The following is a 27,311-nucleotide window of genomic DNA, read 5'->3' on the forward strand; positions in this document are numbered from 1 at the left end:
CTGATCTTTTGCTATACCATTTTTTCCACACACCATTTCCCAATATTTAACAATTACAAAAAAAGGCCATTCTTTAACGGGCATTCGTCTCCCCCCTATCACTAAACAAAGATGGTGTCCTTTATATCACATGATCCCTAAGTAATAGGATACACAGGTAACTAGTAATTCTTCTCTCCCCCATCTGAATGTGGCACCTACAAATGTCAGCTAAAATGGGTAGAAGCATGATGAAATGAAGGGTTTTATCTCCCTGATGCTGTCATATCTGGAAGGAGAAGGGGGGCATTTTGCAATTCCTTTAGTCAAAATTAATTTTTATTTATTATATTCACTCATTTGTTTGGCCAGGTTGGCATCTGGTCCTCCTGTGCTACTTCTTTAGAATATGGCCAAGACAGGTCAAACCAGAAGGGGGAATCATGTCAGCTTTCAAGACTAGTCTATTATCTCTAATAACAGACTAGTCTATTATTAGCCCAGTTATCTGGGCTACTTTTCAATGACAGAACCAATCTGGGGCCATCGTGATGAGACATCTTTATGCCCAGGCCACCCATTTTGCTCTTAGCTGTCAAGTAATCTCACCAAAGTATTAGTCAAAAGAAGCATATCTTCAAGACCCTAAGGAAAGAATATTGAGATGGCAGCTTTCCCACCTTCCCCCACTCAAGAACCACCATATTTAGGCTGAACCACTTTACAGAAACAACCAACACACTGGTTATCTTGTTATTTTTCCAATATACCAAAATTATTCCCACCTGAGGGCACTCACTTTGCTGTTACTGTAACATGGAATTCTCCTCAGTCTTGCTTCATCTGATCTTTGCTCAAAAATCATCTCCTCGAAGATGCCTTCTAGGGACTTCCCTGGTGGCACAGTGGTTAAGAATCCTCCTGCCAATGCAGGGGACACGGGTTTGAGCCCTGGTCTGGGAAGATCCCACATGCCGCGGAGCAACTAAGCCCATGAGCCACAACTACTGAAGCCCGTGAGCCACAACTACTGAAGCCCGTGCGCCTAGAGCCCGTGCTCCGCAACAAGAGAAGCCACCGCAGTGAGAAGCTCACGCACCGCAGCGAAGAGTAGCCCCCGCTCGCCACAACTAGAGAAAACCCGGGCGCAGCAACGAAGACCCAGTGCAGCCAAAAATAAATAAATAAATAAATAAATTTATTTAAAAAAAAAAAAGATGCCTTCTAGCAATGCCATTCCTAGCACTTTCTATTTCCTTGCTCTGTTTTTAATTTTTGCTTTACCACACCTATTGCTACTATCAGGAGACATTAAATTATATATGTTTGTTTACAGCATATTTTGCACCCCCCCGCCCCCCACATGGTAAGCTCTGTGAGGTAGGGCCTTTGCTTTTCTCACTCACTGCTATATCCCCAGTGCATAAAGTAGTGCCTGGTGGTCAACACGTATTTGTTGAATGACTGAATACACTCGGATTGACTGCCAAATAATGTAACTTAAAAAAAAAAAAGTGTATCCATCAAAATATTTAAGGAAACAATGGTTACACATAGCAGTCACCTTGGGTAGCTGTACACACACCTACTCCTCACAATGCTGCCTTTGCTGAAAACCTGTTGGGAACTCTTCTGCAAGAACTGTTTTCAGAGCCAGTTTATGAATTACGTGATTTTTTTTTTTTTACTTCATAAGCCATATTGTGTTTCAGTGTAAAAAAGCCAAAGTGAGCACAGAAAACACATGAGAATATATTTCAGGCTCTCAAGACAAGGCCTCAGAAATTTAGATGACTAGTGACATGAACTGACTAAGTATATCACCTCTCAAGAAAATGGACTGAAACAGACTTGAAGGTTCTGGAGTACGAAATTAAAAACACACACAGATCAAACTACCTGAGGACAAAAAAGTAAATTCTCATATTTCACTTCTGCTTGTAACTCTAAACATGCCACTGTAGGAGGGTTGCTGCTAGACTGCATCCATTCCTCCAGTTACTTGGTGTCTTCAACCTGCCCAGACCCCAGCCCAGGGGATCTGTGCTCATCTTCTCCCACTGATCTAATCACACACCAGCTCCTTCATAAGTTTGGGCACTCTGTTCTGTCCTAAAAAGTATTCTTTCAAAACAGCTAACAATAAAAGGAAAATCTTTACAAGTAAAAGAAGTGAAAGAACAGGGAAAATGAGAACAATATCCTGTTTCAGGGTAAGAGCTTACACAAAAGTATATTTAAATGTCATACGGCAGATAGAACGCTGAGTTCCTACCTTAGAAATGCTTCCTCCCAGTAGGCAGCAGCAAAGAGAACCCCACCAGGACGAAAACCCACTTTTGCCCCATGCATTCCAATACTATCTGCCAGTCAAAAAAAAAAAAAAAAGACAATGAGTGCTGTCAGGCAACTCCACTGATCTCTCTCTTTCTGTAGCAATAAGGCCAGCTAAGGACTAAAGATAATGAGAAAGACTGGAAGGAAAGCAGACACACAAAAGGTACTGTGTCAAGTGATATATGAGATGTGTTCATAAGTGAATGAGTTATTCCAGAGCCATACAAACAAATCAATCTCTTTACTGGAGAGGCACACCTCTCCTCTGTATATTATTCAAATATACTAACACATGAAAGATCACATCATCTTGTTTATGGATACATTTAATGTCCCTTGCCCTTCCCACCTTTCAAAACATAATAGTATACAAAATATAAAATATCTTAAATATTTATAAAAATCGCAAGAAAAAAATAGAACGTATGAAAATATTTTTATCTGAGTTCTCCCTCATTGTTGAGAGGCAGCTTAGTTTGCCTTGAGTTCATAATTATTGAGTGGATAGGAGTATGCCCTGCCTAATACTATTCTGTCCCGGAGGAGCTTAAATAAAACATAGTAGTTGCAGAAGAGGATGAGAGCCATGGAAAGTGTATGGTTCCACTTCTCCGACCGCAGCAAGGAATAGAGCTGGTAGAAGACAACACTGCCCTCAATAAGGATAAGCAGATTTAACAGCCTTAATGGACGATGAAACAGGAACTGTAAGGAAGTTAAAAAGCAAAATGTTATTTCATAGAAAAGACTGCAGTTATTCTCACATTTTTCTTCTAAAATCATTTCATATTTACAGGCTCCTATGTGCACTAACAAGCAGATCTGCTTATTGAATATCAATCAGGCTATTTCTTGCTATAGAGACCCAAACCCTTTCTTTTTTGCTCAAGGAATAATGAAATACATTTTATTTCAACGCCCCTGAGACATGAAAAGGGATTATATCCAAAAGAACTCTGCCTCAAAAATTTTTCCTAGATTTTATCTTAGGTATATATTTTATTTGAGATAACCAAAAGTATATTTATTTATCTAAGACAGGGGCTGGATAAAGGACCAAATGGGAAATATTTTAGACTCCCAAGTCAAGAGACAAAAATTGAGGATATTATATATAGGTAACTCATAACCACTTAAAATGTAACTGCTTAAAAATACAAAAATCATTGTTAGTTTGTGGGCTGGTCTAAGATATAAACACCTACACTAGACAAGTCTGCAGGGGGCAGTGGTAATATAAGTTGAAATATCAATAATTTCTTAATTTTTTTCTTAAACTGTTACCCACCATGCGGTCTCTTTTATTTTGTTCAGTTTTTCTGGATATTGAAAAGTAGGGTGAACAAAGACAGAACAATGAGGAAGGAAGGAAAAATTAGTCAGAATTAGAGTTTGGCTAAAAACAGACCTGTTTTCATTCCCACCAAATCTTCAGTCTAAGAGGCTAAATCCTGGTTGACTAATAAAAATGTATTATGAATAGGAAGATAGAGGTCAAAGATTGCAAACTGTGGTAATGGTAGTATGTCAGATCTAAAAGAATAATTTAGACCTCAGGACTTGAATCTGAGAATAAAACCAAATCATCATGACAGCTCTGAAAGGTAACTGGGTTCTCAGGATCCTTCTGCGGAAGGAAGAACATGTTTAACCTGGGTTTTATTACATGATCTCCAGTAATATCTTGTATAAAATTGGCTCAGTTTAACATTCTAAAAAAAAAAAAATTAGGCAATTTCAGATTCTGTGGCAATTATAACAATTACAATTAAATGTGCAGGTAAGCTATAAACTGAATGAGTAAAAATGTGAGGACAGCCAGAGCTACAGGTAATAGGCACATTTTAAGTGAGTGTTCTTAAACAGTGTGCCTAAGAATCATTTCCAAATATGCAAATGCTGCAAATTCCTAGGATCCTTCAGAGATTCTGACTCTAAGTGACCCAACCACCACTTTGAGAAGCACTGATTTACTTTGGTCACGCAAAATCAGTAATAAGTTAATTTCCTTAATCTTTCTTCTATGGATTCCACCTGATTCTTCAGCTGTCCAACACTAGCAAGGAAAATAGTTATATTTCAAGCAGAAAATTTTAATAAACTATCTAGTTACTGTAGGTTTCCAGGGGACTGCAAGAGCCAACAGATGTCCTTAATGGCCTGTGGAACTCAGCTGGCTGAATTTAAATATTCTGTGTAGAAACCAAATGCTTATGTAGTTGTAACCTAAGTCCACTCCTTCATCTTAAGGCAATCCCACAGGAGTCTAGGAGATTATGGTATTTCCCTCATTCAAAGGCCTTTCACCTTGCCCCACCCTCCCCTACCATGTTATTTATAAGCATCCTGCCCTGATGCAAGTTTCCAGTATTTAATTAAAAGGCTCTTAGTTGCAAACACCCGAAGAACCAGAAAATCCAAGTACCCTCATAAGGAACTGGGAGGGATGGAGGGAGGGATGGGAGGGAGAAAGGGATTCAAGTATCTAAAAAATAAATAAATAAATAAAATCTCCAATTCTTTTTCAGAATATGATCTCCATTCAAAGGCAATGCACTGCACTATGTACATTTTTACTAAAAACAGTTCCCTGCATGTACCTTCTTTTCCCCACTCCCATTAATCAGCTGGCCTTTCTCTTATAAGTAAATACATTTGCCTCCTAGAGCCAGAATTTCTGGAAAAGTGAAAGATCAAATAGAACATAACCCAAGGTGTAAATTCAAATGGAACAGAAGCTGGATTTAGTGGGTGTCTACTGCTTTTTCCTTTTAAACTTTTAAGCCTTTTTTCCTTTTAATCCAAGAGAAGGTAAAAGGCCACAGATCATGGCATTTGCCTGAGTTTCAAAGGGGAAGTCAAAGTATTTTAAGGAGATGATATATATGACAAATACCAAAAAATAAAACCATCACATTATTACTATATTAAATATTGCTTAAGGATACACAGATATATTATAATAAGGACACCACTAAACCAAACTATTACAAATAAAAGTTGTAAGATGAAAAAATGGAAGTCTTAAATAATTGTGTACTTGTTTCAAGTAATACTAGACTCAACAAATTCCAATGTAACTAGAGAAACCAGTCAAGCTATTAAAGTTGAGATATAGGTATTTCACCTTCAATCTGCCTTTCAGAAGATATTTCCAAAGGACAGAGGCCATTATAGTAGTAAAATAATTACCCTGTCTTAATTTCCTAGTATGTGCTACACACTGTGCTAGATGCTTACACACAGAGTAACCTCCTAACACTTACTCCTAAGCTTATGTTTGAAAAGAAATAAGCGGTACTTGCATAAAAGCGGGCATGGGATACGTCTGAAGGCACCGCCACGTTGTAAGGCCCCATGGCTCTATATAAGCACCTGCTGTGTCGCACCAGCACCCCTTGAGGCCATATTGTATTTTCTGACCAACTAAGGGAGAAAGAAATGCAATGTTAGCCTATTGGCAATTACAGATAAGACAGTGTCTGGCAAGGCCAGCTATATTTCTATGGGAAGGATTAAGTATTCAAGGCTTCGTCTGCCTGAATTCTGAAAATACAGTAATTCCATGGTCAAACTGGAAGCAGTCAAAAAGGATTTATTATAACTTCATTGCTATATAGTAGAGAGAAACTGCAAAGTTAACTCAGTGTCGAAGGACTTAAGAGGCTTAGGAGAACAAGCAGAAATAAATGTGTAAGAAAGGCATCTATGAGCCAGAAAATCCAGTGTAAGCAGGTGGACTGTCACCTCAATCCCAAGTGAGCAGAGTCTATTGGTGGAAATACTAGAGGGAACAAACAAGAAGAGAGAGTGGATGGTAATAAGAGTAGTGGAGAAATTCACACATTAACAAACTAGCATGACATTTACTGCAGAATTACATCCCAAAAAGCTACAGAAAATCTATTCATTTATCACACACTTCAAATGCTTCATATATGTGAGAAGCTATACAGAAGAACACAGAGACACACAAGGTACCGACACACAGACTTTTCTTTTTACCACTTCCTTGGGTTTTTTTTATAGAGGTTTCTCTAGGAAAAAGAAGTTATGGAAGAAGCTTCATTCTTTCCAGCACCAACGTAATGGAGTTGGGGTGGGGATGGGGATCTTCAGGTTAAGCTTTTTTTTAAAAAATCTAAGTTAATTCATCTCTTCCTGATTTTGGAAAGGTTAGTTTCCTAGGGTAAGAACTGGGACAGCATTTTAAATATGTTAAAGAAAAAAAAAATTCTAGCACCCTGAAGCTTTCCCAGTTCAGAAAATGTTCCATCGGCCTTGCTCACACTTACCAGCATTAAAGTGATGATACACCTCATGGCCATGTGCCATCAGGAGCCTGAAGATGTACAGTACTAGTACTGTGGATTGTATTTTCAATTTTTATTGAAATTTGTCCTTTGCCCACAGTCGGGTTTCTTTTCAGCCTGGCCCAATCTCTTTCAGTTCCTGGGCTTGAAGGCCTGTGCTAATCTGTATCAGACATCAAGGCAAATAATTGAAGGGAGCACTCTGAGGGGGAGGGGGAAGGGAATGTCACCTCAATCTGTCCCACTTAATTAGGAAAGAATTTCTAGGTGACGAAATTTGTGAAATGTTCAAATTATAAAAGGAAGATGAAGATGGTCCAGGTCTGAGAGAGAGGCATGATGAAAGGCTCAGAAGCAAGTGAATAAAAGGGTTCTAACGTCAGTCATTCTGGACCACAGGGACCATGCAGAGAAATGACTAATAGGGGGACACAATGAGACAATGAGAGGAATACTCAGAAAGAACTCACTTAGGGACAGTTTTCACTTAAATTTAGGAAAAGCGGGGCAACATTCATTAGTGAGTTTAGGAAGAAAAGAAAAACACAAAGATGCAGGCTAAAACAACAACAACAAAACAAACAAAAAACCCAAAAAGCAAAAATAAATAAATAAATTAAAATGCGGGCTAGGAAAATCACTACTAGAACAAATTTACATTTATTAGAAAGAAAAGATGAGAGAAGCAAATTCCAGCTGCCTAAGTATAAGACAATTAGCTTGCAGCTATTCAGCTGTGGCAATGAAGATGAGAAGATGAATCTCACAGTTGTCTAAAGAAAATTAAAAATATGTCATGACTCTTTGAATTTGGGCAAAGGGTTAGGACTGAAAGAAAACTCCAAGATTATAGCTTGGGAAATAAATTACACGTTCTAGAGTGACTGGGTAGTTGAAAGGTAGGAGGCATTTAAGGAGGGACTGGGGATGGTGGTGGAAATGAGTTAATGTCCCCTGCGTTCAGTTTAGAGGGATGATAAGCACCCACGTAGACAAAAACTAAAAATTAAGTGTTCAAAGCCAAGAACAAGAATGACATACAAAGCAAATAAACATGATCAGCAGCATGTAAAAAGGTGTTAAATGGTTTTATCCTCTAACCTACTTACATGTGCTGTGGAGCATTGCTGTAGGACCCATGTTCAAGCTTCTGCCACTTGCCCAGGTGAGCAGCTGATTTATGTAGCAAATCACAGTATTTGGATGGCAGCAGTTGTGTGGTGAGCATGACAAAAGCATTGATCCACACCATAATGAGGTGCTCACATGACCAGCGCATGTCATAGTACTGGGTACTCTGGAAGAGATCAGAAGAGAGAGAAATGATCCATGTACTGGTGAGCAAGAAGGCAGGGATGGGTGCGTGTACATATACGCCCTGCAGACAAATGCCACTCTGAGTCACACATGCATTTGTTGTCCTCCTGTCTGCGCAGAAAGTTCAAGAGCAGAGTCCTCCAAAATCCTTCAACCTGACTTTCTGGCTGTATGAGTTAGGGTTGGGAGGGAGAGGAAATTATACTTTAAGTGCTTCCTTTCTAGAAGTGAATGCTCTCTGTGAATGACCACTCCAGCTGCAGATATGCTTCTCAATGGGTGAAGGAAGGGCACTAAAATGACCCAAAAGATTTTGGGCCCAAGTGACATCCAGACCATTTTTCTTTTCTACTAAAGTAAAGTTTAAAGGTTAGATTAAATTCAAGGAAACTCCTGATAACCATGTTAAGATCAACCACGGTAGGCTGAATTTTACTGAAACCTCAGTCCTCTTAAGCTACCACATATGGATTCTAAGTACAAGTTTATTCTCCCCAGAAACTGGGGGGAAAAAAAAAATCTTAAAAAAAAAAAGAAGAAAGAAAAGAAAAGAAAAAAAGAGGGGACCACCACGGGTGCATCACAGATATGGAAATATCTATCCACCAACCAGGTATTGGTGCACTCCAGATGCAGCCGAACTCCACCATCCAGGCTGCCAAAGGGGAGACAGAGAAAAGGGGGATTAAATAAGAAATACCCAGTTTATGTCATTCACACACAAATCCAGGAAGCACATAAAAGCAAGTAACCACTTACCTTCACAAAACACAGGGGGAGAAATGCAACATAGTAGGCACTGAAGAGAGAGTTGAAGAGAACTTCCTTGATTCTGTGGTTGAAATCTGCTTTCAGACATTCTACTTCATTGCGAATGAGGTCTGGAGACAGGGGGCAGCTGTGGCTGGGGATGGGTGTGGCATTATTAAACTGTTCTTTTAGAGACTCCAGCAATAAGGAGAGGAAGTCTTTGGACTTGGCCAAGCCACCCACAGTCGAGGCACCTTCCTCTACCGCCTGGTGCTGAACCATGTAGTTATAGTCTGCAAGAAGAAGATGAGCTCTACTATCTTGGTGGAAACAGCAGAGAGGAACATAAACACCAAACCTGTAGAAAAAAGGGAGTATGAAAATGAGACCACAGAAGCCACCTAAGATCAGATCATATAACTGTGTTAGTAAAATAGTCATGATTCATCAGAGTGAACGTAGTATAATGGGGACTTTGCTGACGGTAAATTCATTATCTGGGAAGCTCTTTAATTTCTTCCCACAAAGGCAATATATATTCACTGTAGAATAGGAAACTACAAAAAATCACGACAATAGAAATTACCCGGAAATAATCATTTTTATAATTTTTACAGTTGGGTGCACAGACTTTATATTTTTTCTTTTATATGTTTAGCCTCATACAGTATAAACTGTTTTGTATACTGCTGTTTTAACTTTGGGTATGTGATTATGTAGCATGTATATATTGAGCTTTTTCTCACGTCGTTAAATATTTTTCTGCAACAATTCTAAAAGGTACTATAGTATTCGCGTGTAGCTATACCATAACTTACCTATTTCTCTCTTGTTAGAAACTCAGGCTGTTTCTTACTTTCCACTACCATAAATACCATTGGGATAAGTAACTTCCCACACAGATTTTTGCGTACATCTGGTATTTTTTGAATGGCTTGCCCTTCAAGTTTCCTCTTCTTAGTGAGGGGGCTCCCCAGCGCACCCCCCCCACCACATCACCCACCATACTTCCACAGGCACTCCTAGTTCCTCTTGCCCGGTTATTTTTCTCCACTGATCTTACCACTCCATATATTTTACATGTTTTTTATTTTGGGTTTTTTCCCTTTGGTCTATCCTCCCCTCACTACAATGTAAGCTCCAAGAACCAGAGATTTTAGTCTGCTTATTAGTTCACTGCTATATCCTTGATGCTTAGAATAGTGGCTGAAACATACTAGGCACTAAATAAACACTTGAAGGATTAATGAAAACAATTCTAAAAGTACAATAAGTAAATTTTTACAGGTAAAATTACTTGGCTAAAGGACTGAAAATTTGTGAGACTTTTCATAACTTCTTATAGTTGCTCCAACTTTGGTTCCTTAAAAAAATTTTAAACACTTCCCCAAGTCCTCATTAAGTAACTTCCACATTGTAACATAGGTATGTATAGGTACGTATTGTATTGGGTTGGCCAGAAAGTTCGTTCGCATTTTTCCGTGCCATCTTGCGAAAAACCAGAATGAACTTTTTGGCCAACCCAATAAATAAAATGGTCATTTCATTGACATAAATTTAGATATTAAAAATAGCAAATAAAAAGACATCTTATTTAGTTATAAATTTTATTTTAAAAAAATTAACAAACGTCACTTGTTCATAGTTCTCTATAGAGGGAGAAAGGATGAGCTTCTTGCTAAGTTAAGAGGATGGTTAGCAGCAGCTCTGGGATCCACTGTGAATGTGCCCTGGAGTTGTAGGATGGGAGGGGGTAAATGCAGAAGTATCATGCTAGGATCATAAGCTTGAAATGAGCTTGCCACTCTGTCAATTTCATGTGACCATGTCCAGGCTAGCCTGCCAGAGCATGAGAGAGAGAGCATGGAGCAGAGACTCATGGAGCAGAGCTTAGCTGTCCTAGTTGCCTAAACTGACAGCCGGTCAATCCCGCATATGTGACTGAACCCAGGTAAGATCAGGAGAGTCTCCTGACTTCCAGCTGATCCCAACACATACACAGTAAATACATAGTGTGGTATGCTACCATGGCTCTGTGGATGTTCATTACAGCATCATATGTCAACAGATAACTGATACAGGGTAACATCAAAGGCTTAGAGCATGGAGAGCTTTGTAAGGTAAAGAAAATGATTCATGAATTTTAAAGAGGGTTAGTAAATATTTAGACATAAAATTTGTTTAAATTACATGCTTATTTCATTGTTTTATAGGGGTGTGGAGAGCCTCCAAGAATAAGAAAGCTTATTTACATATCTAAAAAAATGAAAATGTTTGCTAGCCATTTGATGATGGTAATCCTCTTCAGTCTGGCCAAAATATTCCTCAATATATCCATCATAAGCCTTTCAAGTTAGATAGGGTTAACCTTCTAAATGATTCAACCAGCTATTGTTGATAAATAGAATAACTAAATCATTTGTTTCCAACTCAAACAGCTGAAATATTAATCTAGAAATACAGAAACAATTGATGTAAAATATACACCTTATAAGAAAACTGAATCATGAAAAATAATGTTTATAACAAAGAAAATTCACTCTGTATGAACTGAGTTGATGGGTGTCTTAAGTAATTGTTTAAGGAATTTAATTAGAAACAGAGTACAACCAATAGAAAGACTCTTCCTGCCATCCTTGGCCACACAATCTCTGAGTATGTCTTTATTTTATACTGTCGCTACCCATATAAGTTCATGCTTACACTGCAGCACCATAAACAGTATAGAGCAATGATTCTCAAACTTGAGCTAGCATCAGAATCATCTAGCAGGCTTGTTAAAAGACAAATCCTGAGCCATACTTTCTAGAGTTTCTGCTTCAGTTTGGGGTAGATTCTGAGAATTTCTATTTCTAACAAATTTCCAGGTGATACTGATGCTGCTGTTCTGGGAACCACATTTTGAAAACTACTGAATTTAGAGTAATGGTTAAGACAAGGGCTCTGAATCAAAAAGACTTGAGTCTTTCTCATTAATTGTCTAACCATGGGAAAATTTTTTAACCACTTAATCTGTCTTTATCTATGGCAAAGATTGCTAATTGTCTGCCAATAGCTACTGTTCTCCTGTTTCTTCCATAGCAACAGAATTTTTTGTGTGTGTGAATAGCAGAAACATTTATTCCACCCAGCAAAGTCACTGAAGAAAAGTGAAGTTCCAACACATTTCTTTTGTCTTCTCAGTTATAAATAAAAGAACATGGGCTTCCCTGGTGGTGCAGTGGTTGAGAATCTGCCTGCCAATGCAGGGGACACGGGTTCGAGCCCTGGTCTGGGAAGATCCCACATGCCGCGGAGCAACTAGGCCATAACTACTGAGCCTGCGCGTCTGGAGCCTGTGCTCCGCAACAAGAGAGGCCGCGATAGTGAGAGGCCCGCGCACCGCGATGAAGAGTGGCCCCCGCTTGCCGCAACTGGAGAAAGCCCTCGCACAGAAACGAAGACCCAACACAGCCAAAAATAAAATAAATAAATAAATTTTAAAAGAACAGGCATTTTATCAAAGAAGACATACACCTGACAAATGAACACAATAAAAATGTTCAACATTATGAATCATTAGGGAAATGCAATCAGACTATAGTGAGATACCTCTACACACTTTAAAACAGGCAATATTTTAACTACTGACCATACCAATCAAATACTGGTGAGGACTACAGGGGAACTGGAATGCTTCCATACTGTTGACGGGAATGCATAAGGGTACGGTTATTCATTTTAGAATATGAAGCCATATATTCATATGAAGACTTTTATGCACATGTTCACAGTTAGTTTATCTGTGGTGGCCAAACTGGAAACAAACCACAAAACCCCTTCGGTTATTTTTCAGGAAGAAAATGAACTACTCACACCTGCAACTTAGATGATTCTCAAAATAATTATGCATCATGAAAGAAAAAGACAAATACAAAAGTAAACATTAAGATGCCAATGATATTAACAGTCTAGAAAACACTAATTGAGTGGGAAAAAAAGTAAATCAACTGCAGTTGCCTGCGAGTCCTGGGAGACACGTCAGAAGGTAGATATTGGTGTTGTATGTTTGTTATTATGATGATGGATCCGTGGCTTTACAAGTATTAAAACCTACCAAGTTGTACATTTTAGGTATGTTCATTTCAATGCATACCAACTATACAGCTCAATTAAGTTTTTTTTTTTTAATTTATTTTATTTATTTTTGGCTGTGTTGGGTCTTTGTTTCTGTGCGAGGGCTTTCTCCAGTTGCGGCGAGTGGGGGCCACTCTTCATCGCAGTGCGCGGGCCTCACACTGTCGTGGCCTCTCCCGTTGCGGAGCACAGGCTCCAGACGCGCAGGCTCAGTAGTTGTGGCTCACGGGCTTAGTTGCTCCGCGGCATGTGGGATCTTCCCAGACCAGGGCTCGAACCCGTGTCCCCTGCATTGGCAGGCAGATTCTCAACCACTGCGCCACCAGGGAAGCCCTCAATTAAGTTTTAATAGAAATTGGCTTCACATAAAAATCTGAATCTCTTTTCTGAATCTCCTTTTCAGTAGAACTCTGCCAACCACAGGTTAACTCCATCACCTCTCCTTGTACATGGGAGGGATTCTGTTGCAGTAGCAATGAAGACTGGTGAGCAATGAAAGGTGTTTCCACTTGAGTTATCCAGGAACTCTGCCTGGGTCCTAAAAATCACATGCCTGGACTACACGACTTCCACTCTCATGCAGCTCCAAAATCACTGGTGGTTCTCACAACTGTCCTCATCTCAGGGTGACCTCTGAACCCACCAAAAATTCTGACATCCAGGACTCAACATTAGTCCCACAGAGCCCTGCAGTCTACCCTGGGAGGCCTTGGACAACAATGCAAATTAGACCACAACTGGAGTGAACACTATTCTCTGCCATGATACTATCCCCACTGAGGTATACAAAGTTTGCAACACTCACAAAACCTGTTCCTCTTCATCCAGACAGTCCAATATGGCTCTCAACATCAGTCCAACAGTGAACAAACACCAAGATGAAAGCGGGCTTAAATAATAGTCTTTATTATGGCATAGAGCAGAGCAAACTGAGGCAGATAGTTTCCAAAAAGGGTGACCTGGAGCTAGAAAAATCCATCCCGAGCATGACATGAGACAATGCCACCAAAGAAGGTGTAAACCTCTGTGAGCCACCAGCAGAAGCCACCCTGGATCTCCATGGTCAAAGGTGGTTAGGTCCCGTCTTAGCCAGTTGATGGAAGAGAATGACAACACCTAAGTGCTCAGCCTATTCATGCTTCACTCCAGGGGATAGGAGAGCACAAAGGTCTACCTACCCTGACCACAGTGAGGTGACTAATGCCCAGTATGGGGATCATAGCAACAGAATTTTTAGTTGAGATACAGCTGCCCTGCTAAAGACTTAATTTTCCAGCCTCCCTTACAATCTATCCTGCTAGGGAGGGTGGAGCAAAAAGATAGCAGAAGCTTGAGTTCTGACACCATGGAGCTATCACAACTATCCGAGATAACTTAAATACACACTGTACAGGAGACAGGAATGAGCTTCTAACTTTTTAAAGCCATAAGCATTTTGGATCTGTTATAGCAGACTAAATATACTACCTCCTGGGTCATTGTGATGATTTCATGAGGTGATGTTTATAAGCACCACCGAGCCCGACACTTAACACTTAATAAGAGCTTAATAAATGATAGCTCTCTGTTAACATCTAACAAAGAAGGTTTTAGCCAAATGTAAACAAGTTAAAACTATGCAAAATAGTTCAATAAGCTAATTTGTACAATAATATACCACTATACAACCATCAGAACGGCTAAAATTTTAAAAATGGAAAACATCAAATGCTGGCAAAAATGTGTAGCAACCAGACTCTTATAGAATTGCTGAAAGAATAAAGTGGTATCATTTCTTTGGGAAAAAGTCTGGTAGATTCTTATAAAACTAAACATACTCCTACCTTGTGCCCTAGCAGTGCCACTCCTACATATTTCTCCCAAGAGAATGAAAAGGTATCTTTGCAAAAAAAGACTTGTATAAGAATGTACATAACAGTTTCTTTTTAATAGTAGTCAAAAACTGGAAACAACCCAGGTGTCCAACAATAGGAGAATAAACAAACTGTGGTATATTCATACAATGAAATATTACTGATACATGCAACCACACAGACAAATCTCAAAAACAACATGCTGAGTCAAAGACAGCTTGAAAGTGTACATACTGTACAATCCCATTTATATGAAATTCTAGAATTGGCAAACTAATCTATGGTGGAAAAAAAAATCAAAACACTGTTGCCTCTGGGAGGCAGGGGGGTTGGGTTTGACTGGAAAGGGACATGAAAGAACTTCTGGAGTAATGGTGACGTTCCATACTGGGATGAGGTTTTGAGTTACACAGATATTTGCATTTATCGAAACTCAGCATATGTACACAAGATTTATGAGTTTTATTGTATATGAATTTTATTTGGTGGACAGAGCTAATGAAAACATTCTTCATTGGTAGGAGAGCCATACCTCTTGGGGATAATCTTAGTTTATGTCTATTGTCCCAGCTGTATCCCAGTTTAGAAAATAAATTATATGATCACTCTAACCACTGATTTTTCCAATTTTCTGAACTCCTGCTTTATATTGAAGAATTTCATTTCCCTCCCTTTTATACCATCATTTGCATGACCCAAATAATTTCTTAAGACTTACTAATAAAATAGTAAAACTGGAGTACTCACGGGTAGCCAAGGAAAAGGAGATTGAGGACTGAATGGCTTCGGAAGAGATTGACCAGGGTCCAACAAAGTACCCATCCACACAAAGTAAGTAGCACCAAGCGAGCTGATATGAGAACCATGTAGTGAATCATTGATGCTGCACCCGCCTTAGTGGCCTGTAAGTTTGGAAGCACCAAAAAGAAAAGCTTATAAGTGACTTTATTCAAAAGCAATGTGACTCAAGTAAGGACTTAGTAGATTTAGTGGAAGGTAAACTGTGGGGGGAAAAAAAAAATTAAAAAAGGAAGGAAGGAACGAAGAAAAGAAGAAAAACTGCCCATCCCACCTTATCTTCCTCATTCTTGAAGATTCGATCTCTCCAGGGACAGTTAGCTGTTTCCTCCTTGAATTCCCATAGTCCCTCACAAAGACCTCCTTTAAGTTCTTATGATATCGTCTAATTTATTTACACTGGGGCTTCTCAAAGTATGTTCCATGAACCACACTCATCAGAATTACTGGGGCTGCTTACTGAACATGCAAATTCCTACTGACTTTCATCACCAGATATAGGGAACAAAAATTACAAGTCAAGGAACCTGTATTTTAACAAACCACCGAGTGATTTTTATATACATAAAGATAGTGAGCCACTAATTTATCTGACTCCAGACTAGACTGCAATGGCCTCAACAGCAGCAACAGTGTTTCTGTTTTTCCTTGAATCCTCCCCCCAATCTGTTTGCTGAATTAATGTTTAATAAATTACTGAAACTTCAAAAAATAATCAGATCTTCTTTGACAAATCCCTATATAAATAAATGTTTCTTTTTTGACTTTTGCAAATATGAAAATAATGCATGATCATTACTTCTAGTTCTTTACATCACAGCTGTTCAAATATTCTTCTTTAATCCCAGATCTTTAAAACTGATTAAATATAGTAAGAAAACATACTTGTCTAAACATGAAGCTCTGCAATGTCATTTTCTTTCAAACTGAACTAGGAAGGAATGAATGAAATGCAGGGGAAAATGACAGATTCTTATAACCTCTAAAACAGCAGTGTCAGAACTCAGAAAAACAATTTTCTGGAGTCAACAGCACATGGGAAAGCAGAGGGAGTTTTTCAGGTCCCTCCTATATATCCATTTCTTAGTTCACCCAACATACTACATAGCATATATAATATATACACAATATATACTATTTGTGTAATTACTTATAAATGCAAAGAAGCAGTTGAATTAATACTACGGCCTGGGCCTTAAACTGTAGAGTAGGCTCAAGCTGTTCTCAGCCCAGCAGGACAAATAGTTGCATATCATTCCCCTGATACATACCTCATGCCAATGTACCTCATGTGCCAAAGTCAAGGGAAGGCATTTAAGCCACTGGAATTACTCCATTGCCTCCATTCTCAAATGTTTAGGATTAGTAATACATTTAAGTTTAATATTTGTCTTTCTTGGTTGGGCAGCCTCATAAAGACATCATAAGAACCTCAAAAAGAGGTCTTATTTGTCTTGGTTGCCACTGTATCCCCAGGACCTTGTGTAGTATCTGTCACATATAGGTAGCACAGTGGTTAAGAGCTTGGGGTTTGGAATAAGGCAAAAATGATGAATACATTCAAGCTCTGCTGCCCTGGTGACGCTGGGATGAGTGCGACGAGGAAAAGAGTATGCTGCTGTTGGAGAGTAAGTAACAGGAGATCCTAACCTAGGGAGGGTCAAGATTAGTCCTATGCAAGTGTGGATGCTGTCATTTTAAAATTCTAAGTTTTAGTAAACTCAAACAAATGTCTCTTGCTAGCAACTCCACAAATGGTAAATAAATAATTTCAAGTGAATGTTACTTGAAACAATGTTTTAGATGCAACTCTTTATTTACATACATACAACTCTTCTTAACAATAGTTACCTAAAATCCATCCTATTTTTACTGCAACTATCAAAATTAGAAAGATTGTACTGGAGAACTCAGAAGCTAGAACTAAGCTCCTATTGGACAAATGAGATTTCTAACAGTTGAATTAGTATATCACACTTGAATTTTAAATATACTGTAAGAAAACCTTTTAAAAAGAACTAGCACAATTCATGTAAGAGTAAAGAAATTACTTTATAACTGCATTCAAATTATACTTGGACATTTCACATTTTCAACCTCTAACTAGCTCTAGCTACAAGTGATAGAATACAGTGAATGAGCTGTTACCTCTGAGATGAGGGCCCATACAAGCCTCCTCGCAAGCATCACTGTGATGAATGCTGCCAGGTGGTAATCAATGAGATGAAAATTCTATAAGAGAAGCAAATAACTGTATCAGAAAGAAATATGTGTATCCAGTTGGAACTACTACATGAAGAGGTTTGCCCCCTCAAAAGATTGTCCTATATCATCTTACACTTACAGACCACAGGAATTTGAGGGACCTTGAAGAGACTACCTACCTTCTACTTCTTTCACGACAAATTGCTTTAACTTTTCAAACACTATTTTAAACTATCTGGAATGTAACTTTCTCTTTTTTTGCAAGTTTACTGTATTAGAAGGAAAAGATTACAGTTTTGGGTTAACAAGTGATAACCTGCAGAATTATGGCAAGAATAATTATCTAAAATGCCATATTTATAATGAGTGTCAAATTTAAATTCCCAGGCTTCAAGAGTTACTGTTGTTGGTCTCTCTTTATGAAAGCTTATATTAATCTAATTGGGCATCTACTAATCTAAACTCCTTACTCACTGATACATCAATACATTCAGTCTTTCCCCTTAACTTGATTTAAAAACATGTCTTATATTTGATCTCTTCTTCCTATGAAATGATAGCATTACCTAGATGCTGTGTATGGTTCCTTCTAGTTCTAAGTCTGTATATATATAACTGTGATAATAAACAAAATGAAAAGTCATTAGCAACAAAAAAAGTTGGGATGTATTTTCATTTTGATGGTCAAAAGGTCTGTAAGTTTCCACAGTCCTCCTTCCAGAATTTCTCAACTCATTCAATAAATATGAACTAGACACCCACAGCGTGCCACGTAGTCTTCTAGATACTGAGGATACAATGCTGAAGAATGATAGAGAAGATTCCTGCTCTCCTGGACCTTACTTTTTACTGCAGTGTGAGAGAGAAAGGGGATGGCAGAGATTACTAGTTGTTTCTTCTGCCATCACAAAATTTAACTGGACACTGACTCCTAGCTGACCAAAGGTTCATTTCTCAGCCTCCCTTGCAATAACTACTTGCGGCTAAGGGATATGAGGGAAAGTCATGTGTGTGGCTTCCAAGCCATGCCCTTAAAGGAAAGAGCTGTCTCTTTCTCCTTTCCTCCTTCCTGCCAGCTGCATGTGATGACAGGAGTTGGAGCCTTTGGACCATGGTGTCTGAAAGAAGCACATTGGGGGTAGCAGAGCAACAGATATGAAGAGTTGCCACACTGGCCTTTTATCACCTACCTACTTTTTATACACTAGGGAAATAAGCATCCGTTCTGTTTTAGACACCCTGTTACAGCAGTTAAACCCACATCTTTAATAAAGTTGCTTAAGGGGGGAGAGCAATGACAATAAACAAACTAACAAGCAAAAGCATTTCAAATGGTTATGCTGCTGGTAAGAAATAAAACAATAATGACTGGGAAGGGAAGTGCAGAACCAATTTAAATTGGTGCTTAGGGAGGATATCTCTGAGAAAGTGGCACTTGGGCTGACAGCTGAATGACAAAAAAGTACCAGCCATGACAAGATCTGGGGGCAGAGAGCTCCAGGCAGAGGAAAAAGTAATCACACAGGCTCTAAGGCAGGGAAATATAGGCCTGGTATGTCTGAAAATCAGCAAGAAGGCTGGAATGAGGTAATGAGCAATAAAAGATTGAGTTTATATATTTTTTCCTATGGGGAAGTCATAAGAGTGTTTTAGGCAAAGGGTGCCATGATTCTATTTGTATTTTAAAATTATCACGCTGATTGCTGTGTGGAAAATACATTGTATTGGGGAAAGATCAGTTAAGAACCTATTGCTTTCAATTCAGATGAGAAAACATGATCGATTGAACAGGGTCAGTAGCGATGGAGTGGCCAGATTTGGGAAACATTTTACAGGTAAAGCAGTCAGGGGGGCTTCCCTGGTGGCGCAGTGGTTGGGAGTCTGCCTGCCGGTGCAGGGGACACGGGTTCGAGCCCTGGTCTGGGAGGGTGCCACGTGCCGCGGAGCGGCTGGGCCCGTGGGCCACAATAGCTGAGCCTGCGCGTCTGGAGCCTGTGCTCCGCAACAGGAGAGGCCGCGATAGTGAGAGGCCCGCGCACCGCGATGAGGAGTGGCCCCGCTCGCCACAGCTAGAGAAAGCCCTCGCACAGAAACGAAGACCCAACACAGCCATAAATAAATAAATAAATAAATAAATATTTAAAAAGCAGTCAGAATATCAAGAGAGTGGCTTACCGTTCCTCAGACCATTTCCTTTTCCCTGTCTCTCTTTAAGTGTTTGGATTCTAACAATTATTTATCCCCTCTTAGTTTTGAGACTCCTCCCTGCTCATCCTACTCCTCCAAAATAATGGAAGCAAATACACTACACCCCCTAGCTAATGTCTGCGGGGTCTTATGTATCACCAATCCATCTAAGACATTTTTTATATAGAAAAATTTAAGTGCCTAATGTACCTCATTGTTAAGCAAATTTTGTTATATTCTAAATCATTGAAAACTAGCAATCTACTTATGATTAACTCTTTATAAACCAGAATATTTGATTAATCAAAGCGCTCCACTCCTGAATATTCTGAATAACTTACTACACCACTTTTAGCTTTTATGTTTCTTAGGGTTAAGACTCACTCAGCTAATTATTTGATAGCTAGAATGAAACTTTACATATTCAAGTGCCCACATTTTCTTTTTGATAATTATTAAGATCTTGAAAATGAAAAACTATATAAATCTGACAAATTTCTGAGTCAGGCATGCCTAACAGAAGAAAACTTAAAAGAGACAAACCACTAGTTAAGACATAAGTCCCTTGGCAACCATCCCAGTCAAGCTGCCACCTGCCATGCTTGAATACCTTCAGTGGTGGGAAGCAATTAGGTCTGTAGCAGCCCATTCATCTTTAACAGCTCACTGATGCAGGCCCTCAGATTCATGGGCTAAAATCTTATTTGCTATTCTACATATGTTACTCTTAGCTCCACAATTAAATTTTAAGCTTTGTGTGATCAAGGATTATGTGTGGCAGATAAGTTAGCCAGTCCACATGATAACCTCCTTTAAGTGTGTCTTCTTCTACTGTAGAGACTGGAAAGCTAAAAACTACATTTCCGAACTTTCCTGTAACTAAAGTTACTAGATTTGATTTAATGTCTGCCAATCACATAAACTGAGTAAAGTGGGGAGAGGGGCAGGGTAAAAGGCACCCATTTTTGGTGGTACGAGTCAGGCAAAGAAAGCATAATTCTGGAGTCAGCAGCCATAGCAGCACTGGCTCCCTCCATTTCAAGGCAACATTTATAAGGGACTTTCACAAGAACTCCTGTCAGAAATGGTTAACTGGGAAAAGAGCTCTCTGATTACCTTAAAATTCAGTAAGTGACAAGTTTCCATAGGATGTCAAAGTGAAAACAGTATAACAGAACTAACCAACGGTACTCATGGAGTAAACACAGAATAAATACAGGAAGTAAAGCATAGCAGATAGGTCTGAGTTTGAGTGTTCACTTTGTCACACGTGATTTTAAGCCAGTTTCATAACTTCTAGGTCTTATATTTCTCACTTATAAAATGGGAGTCTTAGAGTGGTACCTACCTGTTTTTAGAAAGAATAAATGAGATAATACTTGCAAATAACATAGTAAATATTTTAGCAAGTATTTGCCAATGTCACTGTTAAGATACTGAGGTATTTACTTATAAAACTATACAGCTGGAAGAAGCCTTAAAGATCATCTAATCCAACCTCATTTTACAATACCATGGCCAAAGAAGGATTTAAAATAAAAATGTGTATTCCCTTCTCATACTATCTTGAATATTTTGGTCCACATTTCCTTTCTATGTTCACCAGGCCAGGGAGGTTTTCTAATCATTTATAAGTGTCAGACACATACAATCTACCCAGGACAATAATCTTCTTTCTCCTAGAGCATATCTCCATTACCATCCAAATCTGCCATTGCTGACCACTTACCTACTAGGTCACCTGACTATCCTGAACTGCTATTTTATATACCCATCTGTGGAGAACCCTCTGTGCATCAAGATTACCACAACACACTAAATAACTGGAAAGAGTTATAACTGCTGATGTACTTCAGCAGAGATGGCTAGTTCTTACCTCATTTTATTTTTGTAACAGAACCCAATTTTACTCAGGGTAACAATGAACCCAGCTAAGGTACTATATTGTCCAACCTCCCTTACAGTTAGGAGTGGGTACATGTGAAAATGACGTGAGCCTGGCCTATAAGAAATTCTCCTTTATGCTTCCCTACGTTCTTTCCCCTTTCTGGAGAACAGGGACAGACCACAGCCACCTTGGAGGCCACATGCTAGAAGATGGCAGAGTCTCCATCGGCCTGGGTCCCCTGCCAATGGAAGTGTGCTACTCTTGCCAACCAGGACAACTGCCTCAGACTGTTACATGTTTGAGGCATTATACAGTTTGCAGTTTATTTGTTACAGAAGCTATCATTATCCTCATATAGCCATCAAAAGGGTAAAGTTCCTGGAATATAATCATACTTGCACCTTAAACTTTCAACAAATTTAACATGGTGTAGAGAAAGCTAAATATCAAAACCTTTCTGTGATATGGTTATAATAAATTACTTAAATGTTTTCTGCATTTTCATTTATATTTTTACTACTTCTGGTTATGGACCAAAGCCAGATATTTAACAATCTTATGACATTATATTCTGAAGGTAATCTGTGCTTTAATATAAAAACATTTTATTCCAAGAAAAATTAAGAAAAATAATTTCTACACATAAGTTTTCCTACTAGTTTCTTGGCTAAGTAACATGAAGAACTTAAAGGCCTGTTAAGACTTACCAATGAAGTACAAGAGGCAGGATGATTATAAGGATACCACCACACTGTTTTATAGATGTTGATGTACTGAATGAACAGAGCAACCAGCAAGTAGATGAAAAAGAGAAATTCAAAGAGCAGGCTCCCATCCACAGGCAAATCAGGAATCTGGCAATGACGAACAGGACCTGGGGTGATTAAGGCTGTGATAGGTGGGACCGGAAGGCCAATAGCACTACCATTCCTGAAAAGAGAAAATTATGGTTAATTCAAATGGTGACACCTTTCAGTGTCAAAGAGCACAAAGGGGTTCTGCTTCCTTCTTCACCTACACTTTAACTGTTGGCCTTCCTCAAGACTCTATTCTGGGACCTTTTGCTCATCTCTTTTCCCTCTGTACACTCTCTCTCCGTAATGTAATACATGGTCATGGCTTCCATTATCTCCTACATGCTGAAAACTAAAATTTCTCTCCAAAAAGCTCACTGCTGCATTTTAGATCCATGATATCAAGTTGTCTACTGGACATCTCTGTGGTTCTCCTCCTACAATCCTGACCCTAGTCCACGGCCCACCCAGCTAGCTGCCCAAATCAGAAACCTGGGAGTCATATTAGGAATTTTCTTCTCTAAATCATATATACTCCGCTTTATAAATCTTTTTCCAAACTGCACTCTCCTCTCTAAACCCACTGCCTAAGTTCAAGGAGTTACCATTTTTCACCTGAACTACTGAGGTAATCCCTCTAAATTCAACTCTACTTTGAGCAAATCCTCCAACCTGCCTTCAAAGATCTTTCTAAAGTGAAACTCTGATAGTGTACTCTCTTGCCTAAAACTCTTTAGTGGCTCTCCACTAATAGCATAATATCCAAAAATGTTTAGTCTGTCCTATGAGGCCCTCTGCTTAACAGACTACTCTCATCTCTTATCACTCCTCCACATGCACCCTATATACTACCCATGCTATTTGCTATCTGTGAATAAACATGCTATTCCTCTGTATACACCATTCTTTTTACCAGCAATGCCCTCCAAAATCACCTTCCTTAAAGCTTCACATACACATTTACAGACAAAATCCTTCAAGACTTTTAAAATGATCAAACATATCGTCTAAAAGCTTACTCTGACTCACTCAATCAAAACTGATTCATCTCTCCTCTGTGCCACCATTATACCTAAACTCTGCCTTTATTGCACTTTTCATACTGTTACACAGTTTTTTTTCATACTGTTGTATAATTTTTTTATATACATCTTTTTGTCTATCAGATCATAATCTTAAGGACAGAGACAGTACTTTTCCTAGTTCACTGCAAATACATATCTTTAGGTTGAGGAGACAGCAGACCAATACAGTCATGAAAAAGAGGGAGATCTCTTAAAACACAAATTAAAATGTAGAGATTTTAATCCCTATCTTCTTCTTGTTCTTTCTTCTAAGCTCTTTTGTAAGTCATAAATAGCTGGGCTAGCTAAAATGATAAGATGAGGGACTTCCCTGGTGGTCCAGTGGTAAAGACTACACACTCCCAATGCAGGGGGCCCAGGTTCAATACCTAGTCAGGGAACTGGAACCCGCATGACGCACCCAAAAGATCCTGCATGCTGCAACTAAAGATCCCGCACGCAGCAACGAATATACTGTGTGCCACAACTAAGACCCGGAGCAGCCAAATAAATAAATAAATAAAATGATAAGATGAGGGTAAGGAATAAAATTTCCCATTGTTTATATGCCTGTGAATAGAGATCTAAGGGTCTACTACTGCTAACAGAACAAGGAAAACAGGCTTGGTTTGGTTATTTCCAAAGAAGATTCTAGAGAAGGAACAATATTAGTGTTACCATTCTACTTTAAAATTTTCAAATATAGAATTCTACCAGTAGTATGTGACATTTACAGTACTTTAAGTGACTCATGGGAATATGAACTCTGCTCATTCTAAACAGTTAAGAATACCAAGGCAGAAACTCAGAAGAGCTGGTAGGGAAGAACAGGGATGGGGGGAGGGTCAGAAAAAATTATAAAAATTTCTTCCCCTCATTCTCAAGAGTACACTCCAAGAGAACAAGCTTAACAAGGAGTAGGTTGTGATCTACCAGTAGGTCTCAAAACCTTGCTTGCTCAATCATAAACCAATCATTAATACACCACTATCCTCTGATCTGTTCTGGGAGATGGGCCACAGCACTGCACAACTCCAGGAGGTATTTTTCACACAGAATACAACATGAAAGGTGCCCTCTGGAGTTGTTTGAGTTGGTGGACTTGGAGAGAATTAATGCCAGCAGCCATTCTATTCCCTCACTCCATTTAATCATAAAATATGGAAACAAAAAATTCTGATGAGGAGACTCTACTCTAGAACAAACTAAACATTCTCTAGAACAAATAAAATTTCTTATTCCTCTTCAGTCAAAAGTACATGCTAAAATATCTGTTATGGGCTTCCCTGGTGGCGCAGTGGTTGAGAATCTGCCTGCCAATGCAGGGGACATGGGTTCGAGCCCTGGTCTGGGAAGATCCCACATGCCGCGGAGCAACTAGGCCCGTGAGCCACAATTACTGAGCCTGCGCGTCTGGAGCCTGTGCTCCGCCAACAAGAGAGGCCGCGATAATGAGAGGCCCGCGCACCGCGATGAAGAGTGGCCCCCACTTGCCGCAACTAGAGGAAGCCCTCGCACAGAAACGAAGACCCAACACAGCCATAAATAAATAAATAAATAAATAAATAAATAAAAACCCAAAAGTTAAAAAAAAAAAAAATCCCTTAAAATATCTGTTATGATTTAAAGGTTTTTATAGAATTTTCCTAAGTAAAGCAGACTAATTCTGCTGTTAACAAAGTTAATAACACTCTGGGCTTCAAGAAAAATATTCAAAACAAAGTACAAAAGATCTATATTTGTGGAACTACCATATGATCCAGCAATCCCACTTCTGGGCATATATCCAGCGAAAACCATAATCCGAAAGGATACCTGCGTCCCAACGTTCACTGCTGCACTGTTTACAATAGCCAAGACGTGGAAGCAACCTAAACGTCCACTGACAGATGAATGGATAGAAAAGATGTGGTACATATATACAATGGAATATTACTCAGCCATAAAAAAGAATGAAATAATGCCATTTGCAGCAACGTGGATGGACCTAGAGATTGTCATACTAAGTGAAGTAAGTCAGACTCAGAAAGACAAATATCATATGATATAGCTTATATGTGGAATCTAAAAAAAGGTACAAATGAACTTATTTACAAAACAGAAATAGAGTCACAAATGTAGAAAACAAACTTATGGTTACCGGGGGGAAAGGAGGTGGAGGGATAAATTGGGAGATTGGGATTGACATATACACACTATATATAAAATAGATAACTAATAAGGACCTACTGTACAACACAGGGAACTCTACTCAGTACTCTGTAATGACCTATATGGGAAAAGAGTGGATATATGTGTATGTATAACTGACTCACTTTGCTGTGCAGCAGAAACTAACACAACATTGTAAATCAACTGTCCTCCAATAAAAATTAAAAAAAAAAAAAAAGGATGCCCTCAATCCTCCTCCCCCATATTTGTAAAAGCGCCACTCTTCTGTACGCCCATTAAATTCTGTCCCTAGTTCCCTTATCACACTTATCATTTCATACAGTATTGAAATATTCTCTCCCCTGGTAGACAGTAAGCCACGTGTAATCAGAAATCAAGATGTTAGGGAACTACTGACCAAAACAACTCACCTTGGCCAGACACAATAATAACTACTTGCATGAGTTATCTCGTAACAGGAGATCCCGATAAGGAACATGGGGCTGCTGCTGAAAACTAACTGGGAGAATTCGGGAGGGGCCAAAAGGAGGGAGGAGATGCCAGCCCATAATATGTCCCGCCAACCTCCCAGAAACCCTCATGCTAGAATCCATCTTGGCTGAGAGATGCGTGCGTCACCAGGAAGTACCGAGTCAGACCAAATATGGCACAAGCAAGATAACTGGCCAGAGACAACCCAGAAAGCTAACCCCATTACCATAAAACCTGAGACTGCGAGCCAAGTGGCAGAGCAGTTCTCCTGGGTTCCCTTACCCTGCTGCTCTCTGTCCGGGTGCCCCTTCCAAATAAAGTCTTTTGTTTTGTCAGTTTAAAAAAAAAATCTGTTATTTGTGATAGCCTATACAGCCTTGGCTATTATACTTCAAGCCAAAAGACAAAGAGACAAACATCAAATATAGTGATCCAGAGAATCAGTTGGAAAGAGGAAAGTATTCCTATATGTTAAACGTTTGAGAGGAGATATGATCAAAGATCTTAAAACCAAAAAAAGAAAAAAAAAAAGAGCTAAAATAAATAGACTCGGTCAATACATCTCAGAAAATTAATTACGGAGGTATCATTTAAGAAAAATTAAAAGTATTGTTCCTAGGGCTTCCCTGGTGGCGAAGTGGTTAAGAATCCGCTTGCCAATGCAGGAGACATGGGCTCAATCCCTGGTCTGCGAAAATCCCACATGCCGCGGAGCAACTGAGCCCGTGTGCCGCAACTACTGAGCCTGCGCTCTAGAGCCTGCAAGCCACAACTACTGAGCCTACGTGCCACAACTACTGAAGCCCACGCATCTAGAGCCCATGCTCCGCAACAAGAGAAGCCACCGCGATGAGAAGCCTGCGCACCGCAACGAAGAGTAGCCCCCATTCGTTGCAACTAGAGAAAGCCCGTGTGCAGCGACGAAGACCCAACACAAACAAAAATAAAATAAATTAAAAAAAAAAAAGTACTGTTCCTCTGAAAGAATATAAAATAGATTCAAGAAGAGCAAAGTGACACAAATGTCTGAGATACAATGTGGGAGAGTTCCAGTCCCAGATTTCCCA

General features: G+C 39.2%; 1 protein-coding gene across 2 annotated transcripts in view; it reads right to left on the reverse strand.

Annotated features, from left to right (window-relative positions):
* Positions 1-2,610: 2,610 nt before the first annotated feature.
* TMEM39A (transmembrane protein 39A) overlaps positions 2,611-27,311 on the reverse strand; it is a 29,808-nt gene continuing 5,107 nt past the window's right edge. The window contains exons 3-9 of one of the 2 annotated variants that reach the window (XM_061193129.1): positions 22,451-22,673; positions 17,612-17,695; positions 15,413-15,567; positions 8,706-9,054; positions 7,739-7,926; positions 5,622-5,742; positions 2,611-3,021 (exon numbers count right to left, since the gene is read on the reverse strand). In XM_061193129.1, coding sequence (XP_061049112.1) covers positions 2,788-3,021; positions 5,622-5,742; positions 7,739-7,926; positions 8,706-9,054; positions 15,413-15,567; positions 17,612-17,695; positions 22,451-22,673 — 1,354 coding nt within the window. In that variant the 3' untranslated portion in view covers positions 2,611-2,787. Of the gene's footprint in view, positions 3,022-5,621; positions 5,743-6,611; positions 6,793-7,738; positions 7,927-8,705; positions 9,055-15,412; positions 15,568-17,611; positions 17,696-22,450; positions 22,674-27,311 lie in introns of those variants that run through there. The other variant, XR_009701261.1, reaches the window with a different exon arrangement.

The sequence above is a fragment of the Eubalaena glacialis genome, chromosome 6 (genome assembly GCF_028564815.1).
Source record: "Eubalaena glacialis isolate mEubGla1 chromosome 6, mEubGla1.1.hap2.+ XY, whole genome shotgun sequence".
Taxonomy (NCBI): domain Eukaryota; kingdom Metazoa; phylum Chordata; class Mammalia; order Artiodactyla; family Balaenidae; genus Eubalaena; species Eubalaena glacialis.